General features: G+C 38.0%; 1 protein-coding gene and 1 pseudogene across 2 annotated transcripts in view; both read right to left on the bottom strand.

Annotated features, from left to right (window-relative positions):
* Window positions 1-12,527, bottom strand: part of ATAD2 (ATPase family AAA domain containing 2) — a 70,248-nt gene that overhangs the window by 19,051 nt on the left and 38,670 nt on the right. For both annotated transcript variants that reach the window (XM_059165688.1, XM_059165689.1), the window contains 5 exons: window positions 11,665-11,753; window positions 3,703-3,862; window positions 2,242-2,332; window positions 1,249-1,563; window positions 529-661 (listed from right to left, as the gene is read on the bottom strand). In XM_059165688.1, coding sequence (XP_059021671.1) covers window positions 529-661; window positions 1,249-1,563; window positions 2,242-2,332; window positions 3,703-3,862; window positions 11,665-11,753 — 788 coding nt within the window. The remainder of the gene's footprint in view (window positions 1-528; window positions 662-1,248; window positions 1,564-2,241; window positions 2,333-3,702; window positions 3,863-11,664; window positions 11,754-12,527) is intronic.
* Window positions 5,521-7,167, bottom strand: LOC131826439 (non-histone chromosomal protein HMG-17-like; annotated as a pseudogene).

Genomic DNA, 12,527 nt, shown 5'->3' with positions numbered 1-12,527 from the left:
GAAAGAAAGTAGCTGTATTTTAGAAAAAGCAAAAATTTAAAATTTTCCTCCCAAATTACGCATTTTTAACTCTTTTTTTTTTTTTTTTTAAAGATTTTTATTTATTTATTTGACAGAGAGAAATCACAAGTAGATGGAGAGGCAGGCAGAGAGAGAGAGAGAGGGAAGCAGGCTCCCCGCTGAGCAGAGAGCCCGATGCGGGACTCGATCCCAGGACCCTGAGATCATGACCTGAGCTGAAGGCAGCGGCCCAACCCACTGAGCCACCCAGGTGCCCCTTTATGCAGCTTGTTAATCCATAATAACATGGTTCACAAGGTTTCTGGAAAATATTAACCTTCACAGATTTTAGGATTACTTTATTCAGTGAAATTTCTACTACAGTGCAACTGTAATGATAAAAATGCTTGATATTTTAACCTAAAAAAAAAAATCATCCAGTATCTTTTATTCAATCAACATCTTTTAGTTTTAGGGAATTTATACACCAAAAAAAGCTATAAACATTCATTTGCAGGGGAAATATACCTATTCAAATGAAGAAAATTAAAATTTTCTTTTGTCTTATTTAAGGATTTTTGAGAAAGGCCATTCTCATAAACAGATGGAACTTCATCATCACTGTATGCCAAGTCACTTTCTAGCAGAGGACATGAAATATCTATAAAACAAAAGAATATGCATTAGTAACTTTCTGGATTGCAAAGCAAATGTTTATGTAATGCTTTAGTTATTAACAAATCAATATACAAGAAATGTATAATAAAATTTTTTAAGAATATAAAATATCTGTATAGACATGAGTAAGACATAAATATAAAAATGCCATTTCAAACTTAAAACAGATTTAATTGAGGGCAATCTATGAAGTAAATTTCCTTCAACTACCCAGGCAAAACATGACTAAATTCCTTTCAAGAGGCTCTTTTTATTATTATTTTTAAAATATTTATTTACTTATTTTGAGAGGGAGGAAAAAAAGAGAGCATGCGTGTGAGCAGGGGGTAGGCGCAGAGGGAGAAACTCAAGTTGACTCCGTGCTGAGTGCACAGAGCCTGACACAGGCCTTGATCCCAAGACCCACGGCCAGATTGGACCTCAGCTGCAACCAAGAGTCAGATGCTCAACTGATCGTGTCACTCAGGTGCCCTGAGGAGGCTCTTTTGTGAAGAAACACTTCGGGTGTGTAAAACATTTAGCTTTACTGATTATGAAAGCTAACTTTAAACGGTCAATCAAGTTGCATACCTGAGTCCAGTGCTTTATTTGCTTTGATTTCTGCATGTGGAAATACTCTATACAGAGCTTCTAAGATCTTGTGAACGGTGCTTTGCAGGAGTGGTTTCACAACAGAGGACAGTGCCTGCCCAGGTGACGTCACAGCTCTCTGGGCAGCTGGTATCATCTTCTGCATGGCTACCTCAAAGTCCTTAGCTGAGATGTTAATTGATGAGAGATCCAACTGTAGTTTCTCACTAGTAGTATAGATCTGCGGGTAGCGTCGACGCAGAGCACATAAAGCAGCCTCGGAGCATATTGACTTAATATCTGCACCGCAGTATCCTATCCAAGGCAACCAAAAAAATTTTTAAATGTAAATCATCACCCTATTAGCATGACCATGGTTAAAAGAAAATTAAAACACCACCTAGCAATATACTAGAAAAATACTTAGAATAAGGCTAATATTTCTCTTTTACCCAGTGAACTTACAATGGTAGTAATAACCATCAACAAATCTAGCAACTTTTGCAAGTGTAATGTACAAACACTAAATACACAGAGCATTCAAGAACAAGAGTTTTAAAATCAGACAGACTAGGGTGAAATTCCAGTTTATCACTTACTACACATATGATCGTTGGAGGAACATTTACGCTCTCTCAGCCATTTCTACATCTACATAGGGATAATGCTACCTACTTCACTGGACTGATGTGAGAATTTCTTGAAATAATATATGTAGAATGCTGAACAGAATGACTAGAAAAATGTGAAGAGCAAAAGATGGCTGTTATTATTATTATTATTGTCTAACTTGGCTTTCAAATTCTACAACAGCCAATTCATTAAATATCTCTATTTAATATCCAGGATTTTTTAAGAAGAAAACATGCCACAAATAAGAGATTAGAAACAAACATAACCTGTATTTCTTTAAACATAACGATGCAAGGCTACAACTTGTTTCAGCTGTGAAACACATGCATTTTATCTTTTAATGCGTAAAGCAATGTTTACCAACACAGTTTTCTGCTAGTTCTTCTAGAAATATGTCCAGTGGTTTAGGATTCCAATCCCTTGTGTGAATCTTAAGAATTTCTTTTCGAGCCTACGAAGAAGAACAATTTAACTTTTTAAATAATAAGGTGCTATTCGGATTTTATCTAAAATCATACAGAAATCAATACCTATTATAATAAAAAATATGAAACACTAAAAATGATAAGATGATGATGTTATTTGTAAGCATTTAAGGAGTTTATGTTAAAGAATATCTGCATTTATAGTGCTCAAGTTCTAGTCACCATAAATGTGTATGAGACAAATTAAATAATGATAGGATTAGTCTTCATTCTGGTACGCATTAAACATTGTATTTTTTTAAAGATTTACTTATTTATTCCAGAGAGAGAGACAGCACCCACCTGTGGGGAGAGGGGCACAGGGAGAGTAGCAGACTCCCCGTTGAGGGCAGAGCCTGATCTCATGACCTGAGCTGAAGTTGAGTTGGATGCTTAACCAGCCAAGCTACCCAGGTGCCCCGAAAATTGTTCTTTAGAGCACTGGCAACTCTACTCATATTTTCCTGCTTGGTTCTCAAAAGATTAAGCAGGTTTTTTTTTTTTTTTTTTTTAAAGATTTTATTTATTTGAGAGAGAGAGAGAGAGAGAGAAAGAGAGCATGAGAAGAGAGAGGTCAGCGGGAGGAGCAGAGTCCCTGTCAAGCAGGGAGCCTGATGTGGGACTCGATCCTGGGACTCCAGGATCATGACCCGAGCCAAAGGCAGTCGCTTAACCAACTGAGCCACCCAGGCACCCAAAATATAATTAAGCAGTTTTAAAATAACTGCGTAGGATCATATGGTAGTACCCATGAAAAAGCCAATGCTAATAAACTGGCTGAGGATTGACTGTTCATTAGGCCACATGTTCTAAAGCAAAATAAAGTTGTATGGTTAACAACCAAAGGCCATGCTCAAATTGAGAAACTTTTTTTTTAAAAGACTGATTGATTGATTTGAAAAAGAGTGAGAGCCCATGAGTAGGGGAAGGGGCGGAAGGAAAGGGGACAGGAGAATCTCAAGCGGACTCTGCCCTGAGCATGAAATGCGCTGCAGGGCTCCATCTCCCAACCCTGAGATCATGACCTGAGCCGAAATCAAGAGTTAGATGCTTCGCTGACTGAGCCACCCAGGTGACCCTCAAATTGAGAAAATTTTAAGAGTATTTTTTGGGAAGGCATTATTTAAAAAAAAAAATAAAAAATAAAAAAATAAACAAAAAATCCAAGTTATTTTCTTTAAATAAAATAATGCCTTCCTAAAAAAACACACACACATATATATATTTGGATGTTAATCACATATGACTTTTGCTTCAGAACATACAAAACTCAATTTTCAAATTTTTACTGTGCCAAGATTTGTCCATGATATGGACAACACATTCTGTCAAAATCTGAAACATGTTAAATTCCTACATCTTTGTCAGGCAGGCTGAAAAGGAATTCTCTGTCAAAGCGACCAGGCCTTCGCAAAGCAGGATCGATAGAATCCAGTCTGTTGGTTGCACCAATGACCACAATTTCTCCTCTGCTGTCCAATCCATCCATAAGTGCTAGCAAGGTGGAAACAATGGAACTAAATGTAAAAATAAGAGAGAAGAGATTAAACATATGATGCTGAGTATGTCTTCTTTTGCTAAGATTTAATAGATTAAGCATGTGAACAAATTTTCTCAGAGCATGCCATTATTTCCAATAGATTAAAAACTGTAAAATAACACACTAAATGGCATACAGAGATTACAATCAATGAAAAACATAAATGGCCTTTAAAATGCCACAAATGGGTTCTGGAAGACATTTTGTGAAGCATAACTTCACATAGGAACATGAAAGTCGCCCAAAAAGGATACAATTTAAAAAAAAAAAAAAAAAAAAGACAAACTTTATGTGAAAAATGCTCCATTGTGTATACATTATCTAAGAACGCCCAAATAAAACAATATATACATAAATCATAAAAATAAAACTTCAATTACATTTTAACTATGGATAGAGAATTAAAAAACCTCCACATCTTCATCACCCACTGTCTCCCCCTCCCTTTAAGATTTTACTTATTTATTTGACAGATAGAGATCACAAGTAGGCAGAGAGGCAGACAGAGAGAGAGGGGGAAGCAGACTCCTTGCTGAACAGAGAGCCTGATGCGGGGCTCGATCCCAAGACCCTGGGACCATGACCTGAACCAAAGGCAGAGGTTTTAACCCGCTGAGTCACCCAGGCGCATCGCCCCCCCCTTTTTAAAGTTTATTTAAATCTCTACACCCAACATGGGGCTCGAACTTAAGACCCCGAAATCAAGAGTCATGTACTCTTCCAACTCAGCCAGCCAGGCACCCCTTCATCACTCACTTTCAACAATTATCAGTGTCCTTTTTTCTGATGTAATCCAATAGTTCTTTGATGAAGAAAACCCAAAAACTTCACACACATCATTTAATCCGTACACATTTCATATTAAATAATGCATTTCTGAGATAAGGACTGCAGAACTCCACAGTACTAGGATACCAATGGAAATGACAATAATCCCTTAACATCACCTAATATTGAATTTTCCTGATCGTTTCAGAGTATCTTTTCACATTCGATTTTTTAAAGCCAAGACCCATATACTACACTTGGTCAAATGTCCCTCAAATCAAGTTTCTGTTGGATCTTCCTTTTTATTCCTTTATGCCATGTATTTGTTGAAGTAACTGGGTCATTTGCCTTTTAAAATCTCCTTCCCATATTCTGGATTGGTCTGCTTGCCTCCTAATAGGGTCATTTAACCTGTCCTCTATCTTTCATATTTTCTATGAACTGGCAATTAGCTCTAGAAGCTTAACAGATGCAGGCTGAACTACATGGGATAGCATGTATCATCGGAACATACCGTGTACTTGCTATTGTATATGCAGGAGGCACATAATGCGAGTTTTCCCTTTAAGATCAGCGAACTGGGTTTAAGTGACGTGTTACCAGTTTACTACATTTATCATAAACTTCACTATCAACCTTATTATCTGTTTTTATAGCCGCTGATTGCTTAGATCAGGGTTTCTTAATCTTGGCACATATTAACATTTGGGTTAGGTAACTTTGTTGTACAGAGCTGTCCTCTGCACTGTAGGATGTTTCACAGCGCCTGTGGTCCTTACCTACCTCCTCTAATTTGTGACAATTAAAAATGTCTCCAGACATTTGACCCATGTAAGGGGAAGAGGAGAAATCCACTACCACTTGAAAACCACAGGCCTTGATCCACTATTTGCGAAATGGCAATTTTCTATTTCAATAATTTTCCTTGCATTTATAAACTATGATTTTCCTATAAAGAATAATGTTACTCCATTAATTATTAAATTACTCTGAATCATGGTCTGAATCATAGCTACAGGATAGGAAAAAGAAATGCTTGATTCATTTTCTTTATCAATTTTCAGAGTAGTGAGTCACTATTTTAAGCATCCTCTGGAGTGACCAATTCGGTTTTTATTTTTAAAAAATCATTAAAAACTGACAGTTTTTATGTATTTGATGCTATTCACTCTGTTTTAGTCCTTCTTTTTGATGCTCAAATTATCCCATCTTGGTTCATGGAAACTCCTTCAAAATTTTTTGACTATGTCACTCTGATGTGACCCCGGTAGTTTTTTTTTTTTTTTCCAAGCCAAACTGTATCCAGCTTTATTAAAGATACTTTTCATAAACAATCATGGTATTTCAGGAAGGACATGGGCAGACAATCATTAATAGTATACAACAACTTTCAAACTCCCTTCTTCAATGGACTACCAAAATCAGAAAGCCACTATAAAACCCAATGCAGTCTTCATGTGATGCTCGGAGCTGGGACGTAGAGTGAGGGCGAACAGTTCACATTTAGCATGTTGTTTTAACAACTTTTCACAAGCCGACCCTGAGTTTCAGGAAATGAAATGAAAATGGCAGCATTATCCATCTGAAGATCCACGAGCTAAAAAGGAACTCTTTTGAGGGACACCATCTCAGTGGTGACACTTTGTCAAGTCCAGATTGCCTGACATACTGGGAACCATGTCTTGGGGGTCGGGTTCCAACAGGTCTCTGGGTTTAAGGGAGTCAAGTCTATGTTGAAGGCAGAGAGGGAGAAGAGGACATAAAAACGGAATTTTAGTTTTTTCCATGCCACTAAGGGATTTGTACCCAGGCGGCTCATGTGTGTCAACGTCAAGGAACCCCTCCTCCTGGGAGCCAAGAGGAAGTTTCTCAAAACTAGGAGGGAAAGGTGTTTTCCCCCTGTGTCAATCTAGCTTCAGAGATATTCTATTAGTGACATATGCCCTTCCCCCAAAACAACAATGAAGTGTTCTGTGTGCTAGCAACATAGTTTAAAAAAAAAAAAAAAAAGTAAAACAAAATTCTGCATTTTTATAAAACTTGATAAAAAATAGTACTTCAAACTGTACAGTCACCAGAAGTACACAGTTATCAAAAATGCACACCCGTCACTTGGCATCTCCAGCACCTTCAGCTTTCTGTGCCCGGTCTGTTTGGGCGTCTCCGTTCTCTGAGGGTTATTTCCATACTTGCTGGCGTCAGCTTTCCCCCTTTTCTCTTTGGGTACCTTCTCTCCCTTCTTTGCTGGGGCCTTTTTAGACTTGGGCTCTGACTTTGGAGGAGCAGGTTAAGCAGATAACCTTGCAGATCTTCTCCGTGGCTCGTCCTTCACCTTGGCTTTATCTCCTGTAGCATCCCCCTCAGCCTTTCTCTTGGGCATGGTGGCGACGGCGGCGGGACGTAAGCGCTGGACGCCGGGATGCAGCAGCGCGCCGACTTTGGCCGGTCCGGGGGTCGTTCTCGCCTCTTCTTCTTCACACTGCTCCGACCCCGGTAGTTTCTGATTGCCTCCTTGCTTCCGGGCATGACATGGTATTCCAGACTTGTCTTATTTCCAGACTTATTTCCATTATCTACCATCCCTCCTAAGAGCTGTAGTATTTAGAAACCACATTTTGGGTACTAGGGGTACGAATTGTTACTGGATTGTAAAAGCTTCTAGGCCTTTTAAAGTGTCCAGAGCTAGAAACCATTTTTTCTTCAAAAAAATCATTGTGAGTTCATTCTGATACTCCCAATTCAAAGTAAAGATTTTACGTTTTTTTTTTTTTTTTTGTTGTTGTTTTTTAAAGATTTTCTTTATTTGTCAGAGAGAGAGAGGGAGCGAGACTGAGCACAGGCAGACAGAATGGCAGGCAGAGACAGAGGGAGAAGCAGGCTCCCTGCCGAGCAAGGAGCCCGATGTGGGACTCGATCCCAGGACGCTGGGATCATGACCCGAGCCGAAGGCAGCTGCTTAACCAACTGAGCCACCCAGGCATCCCAAGATTTTACGGTTTTAATTTAACTTATTTTATATTTAATCCTCTTTTTCTTAGGCTAAAAATCATATATTCTAAGGCATTCACAAGCTCGCTTATTTGCATTATCTGACTGGTATTATTACTAATAAAAAATACAGTTTAATCATGTAACATTTATTTACTTATTTATTTATTGTAAAGATTTTATTTATTTGACACAGAGAGAGAGAGATCACAAGTAGGCAGAGAGGCAGACAGAGAGAGAGGGGGAAGCAGGTTCCCCTCCGAGCAGAGAGCCCGATGAGAGGCTTGATCCCTGGACTGAGAACATGACCTGAGCCGAAGGCAGAGGCCCAACCCACCGAGCCACCCAGGCGCCCCTAATCATGTAACTTTTAAAAATGCTTATTTAACGGGGGCGCCTGGGTGGCTCAGTGGTTAAGCCGCTGCCTTCGGCTCAGGTCATGATCTCAGGGTCCTGGGATCGAGTCCCGCATCGGGCTCTCTGCTCAGCAGGGAGCCTGCTTCCTCCTCTCTCTCTTTCTCTGCCTGCCTCTCTGCCTACTTGTGATTTCTCTCTGTCAAATAAATAAATAAAATCTTAAAAAAAAAAAAATGCTTATTTAACGGGACGCCTGGGTGGCTCAGTTGGTTAAGCAGCTGCCTTCGGCTCAGGTCATGATCCCAGCGTCCTGGGATCGAGTCCCACATCGGGCTCCTTGCTCAGCGGGGAGCCTGCTTCTCCCTCTGCCTCTGCCTGCCATTCTGTCTGCCTGTGCTCGCTCCCCCCCCCCCTCTGATAAATAAAATCTTTAAAAAAAAAAAAATGCTTATTTAACAAAAATGTTTATGCTCAGATTGTTTAAGTCTTCGGTTAAAAAAAAAAACAAAACCAGAGTGCCTGGGTAGTTCAGTTGGTTATGTGACTGCTTTTGGCTCAGGTCATGATCCTGGAGTCCTGGGATCATGTCCCACATTGGGCTCCCTGCTCAGCGGGGAGTCTGCTTCTCTGACTCTCCCCTCTCTCATCCTCTTTCTCAAATAAATAAATAAAATCTTAAAAAACCAAACACCCCCCCCAAACTTGCACACTAAGTTTCCCATATATATATTTTCCCATAAATAAATAAATATATGTGTGTGTATATATATATATGTATATATAAAAAATGTAGAAACCAGGTCCCTCAGTGCAGTAGGTAGCGCTCAGCCTCATAAAACATAGCCACCTGGTTTTCCCAATACCATTTACGGAAGAGACTGTCTATCCTATAGTCTTACACACAATGTCCCCATTGCATATTCCTGCCTCATTTGTCACAGATTAATTGACCCTATAGCGCGGATTTACTTCTGGGGTCTCTATCTTATCCCTTTCATCTATTTTTGTGCCAGTGTCATATTGTTCTGATTACCATAGCTTTGTAGCATATTTTGAAATCTGGGACTGTGCTCTATACAAGAGCAAAATCTTTGCTCTTTCTCAGGACTGCTTCGGCAATCTTTGAAATCAGACCACTTTCTTACACCATTCACAAAAATAAACTCAAAATGGAATAAAGACCTAAAAATGAGACCAGAAACCATAAAACTCCCTAAAGAAAACATAGGAAGTAATATCTTGGATGTCAGCCTTTGCAACATTTTTCTAGATGTGTCTTCTTAGGCAAAAGAAACCAAAGCAAAGTTAAACTTCTGGGAATACACCAAAATAAAATGCTTTTGCAAAGCAAAGGAAGCTATCAACAAAACAAAAAGGCAACCTACTGAATAGAAGATATTTCCAAATGATATATCCGAAAAGTTGTTAATATCAAAAATATATAAAGAACTTCTACAACACAACACCAAAAAAACCCAAATAATCTGATTTTTAAAATGGGAAGAGCACATTCTTTGAAAGGGCATTTTCCCAAAGAAGACATACAGATAGCCACACAGGAAAAGATAGTCAACATCACTAATCATCAGGGAAATGCAAATCAAACCACAATGAGATATCATTTTATACCTGTCAGAATGGCTAATAAGACAACAAATATTAAGTATTGGCAATGATGTGGAGAAAAGAAAACCCTTTGGGACTGTAAGTTGGTACAGCCACTATGGAAAATAGTACAGAGGTTCCTCAAAAAGTTAAAAAATAAAAATACCAATCTCCCCATTTAATCCAATAATTCCACTATTGGTTATTTACTGCCCCCCCAAAAAAGCCCCACTAGTTCAAAAATGTATATGTACCTCTGTTTAATAAAGCATTGTTTACAATAGCCGAAATATGGAAGCAACCTAGCTGTCCATCAATAGATGACGGATAGGTAAAGATGTGCTATATATGTATACAAGGGAATGTTACTCGGCCACAAAAAATAATGGGATCTTGCCATTTGCAACAACATAGATTGACCAAGGGGATGTTATACTAAGAGAAATGTCAGGTAAAGATAAATACCGTATGATTTCAGTTATATGTAGAATCTAAAAACAAAACAAAAACCACACAAACGAAACCATAAACACAGAAAAAAAAATGGTAATTGCCAGAGGGAAGGGAGCTGGATGACGAGCAAAATGGGTGAAGATCAAATGGCACAAATTTACAGTTATAAAATACGTGATGAAGATGAAAAGTACAGCATGGGGAATATAGTCAATACTGTAATAGTGTTGTGTGGTGACAGATGGTAACTACACTTATCCTGGTATGGGCATAGCTTAATGTATAGAATTGCGAAATCACTATGTTTTACACCTTAAACTAACAACATTGTATGTCAACTATCCTTCAATTAAAAAACCTATGTATGAACTTGAGATACATGTGATGTATCTCACATCACATGTGCTGTGAGATGGCATGTGATGAGATGGCATGTGCTTCCCAAACTGCGCTACAATTTTTGTTGCTAAAATTTCTCCAATTCCTTACAGAACGTTTGCAGAACATGGTAAGCACTCAGTTAGTTCAATACAATGAATACAGTATGGTTTATGAAACGAAATGTGCCATGTATAAAAAGTTTGTATGATTACTGGTAGGGTATTACAGACACAACAATTTTTATCATAGCATTTAACATTTTAATTTACTGATAGCAACAAATGAAACCGTGTAGCGTCAAGTCAAAGAAGGCTATCAGGCTACAGTAAATACTGTTAGGTATTAGAAAAATAAAAGCCTATCTATCACTCACATCACTATGTCTTGCTCCTCTTTATATTATTTACAATAAAAAGACAATGCAATACTAGCATATATGCAAATGCAAACATTTGCTTTAGGGCATCCCAAATTAACTAAGCAATTACAGATAATACATGAGACCAGCTAAAAAGAAGTTCTGACAAACTGAAGATGAACTAGGATTAGAAGTAGTTTCGATTCAAGTCGAGGCGGGGGCAGTAAGGACAAGGGCCCCGCGTGGGCAGCCAGCTTATCACAGGGGGGGGGTGCAATTTTCCCATCCTAAAAATGAAAAAGTTGACCCAATCTTTGAATCTCCAACTAGTAGTCATGCGCAAAGACATATTTTGTTTGGCTAAGACAGTGTCTTAAAAAACCTTAATGAGCTGGCAACATTTAGAAGATACTTAACACAAAAATTTGAACTAACATTTAAGAAAGAGAACAAATTCATTTTTCAAGTCTGAGTCAGCTTCTGCACTTCAGTTAACATGTTGGAGCTAAAAATGACTTATGATGAGATGGTCTGCTACATTCTCAGCCGTGGCCCAACTCTCACTATTGGTCTGTCTCACTTATTTCATTTGCTTTACACCTCACTGTCCCAGGGGCTTTTAAGTTTGTATCATGAATTAAACCTGCATCATGAACTAAATGAGTATTTTTATACTGTGCTTGTGAAAACTTTGCCATGCACAAATGGTCTATTTTATCTTTTTGTACTATATATTAGGGTTCTACCAAAATAAGGAAACTATTGCTTTGTAAAGTATCTTTCACTGTTTAACATTCTATTCCTCATGCAACATCAGTATAGCTCAGAAAACAGGAAGAAAGGCAGAGGTGCCATCAAGCAAAGTTTACCTGTGAATTTGATCTTGCCTGCTTGATCGTACTGGAGCCAGACCATCGATTTCATCAAAAAAAATAATGGATGGGCGCATCTGATAAGCCTAGAAAACAGGTCCAGTGGTTGCATGTTATCATCAGTAACTTCAAATATACAGACGTATTATGAGCCATTTTAATACACTTTCATTCCAACTTGCTTATAGAATTTATTTATAATTCATAAATCTAAATGTAAATCCCAGAACCAGATTTTAAGGATCCAAACTAAAATATAATATATATAATTTAATTTTACTTGTATTCTCAATTGGAGATATTCAAAATACATACTCCCCTGACCACATACCTCAGGTTTCATATAGCTATAGTTATTGGAACACATAAAATTATCTATTCAAGACCAAGTGTTAAAACAAGACAAAGACCAGAAGACAATGACATAGCCTTCTTCCAGGTTAGGATGGTAAAACATTAAGCAAGATGCCATTGTTTTGTTTTGTTTTTTTAAGTCTGCTTCAATAAAGTCGAAAAAACTCAGTGAGCTATATAAAGAGATTTAAGAGCATCTGCAGCAATATGCCTCAATAGATCAGAATGTATTATCTCACAATGTGCTATCGATACAATCTGGGATATGAAATTGAAAGTCTCTAGGGCAGAACTAATCTTCAGCTCACATACTGAGACATCTCACTATGCTAAGTATGAGAGTTTCGGTCTCTCTCTAGATATGAGCCTTAAGACTCCAAAGAACTTAAGATTCAATCATTTCTTTGTCTTTTTCCTACATCATAGGTCAGTATTATCTTGACATACAAAAGAAAATAATCCATAGATTATATATTTGGTCTAATTCTTCTGAGTTTATTTCTATG

Source organism: Mustela lutreola, chromosome 3 (assembly GCF_030435805.1).
Source record: "Mustela lutreola isolate mMusLut2 chromosome 3, mMusLut2.pri, whole genome shotgun sequence".
Classification (NCBI taxonomy): domain Eukaryota; kingdom Metazoa; phylum Chordata; class Mammalia; order Carnivora; family Mustelidae; genus Mustela; species Mustela lutreola.
This window is presented reverse-complemented; position numbering and strand designations above follow the sequence as displayed.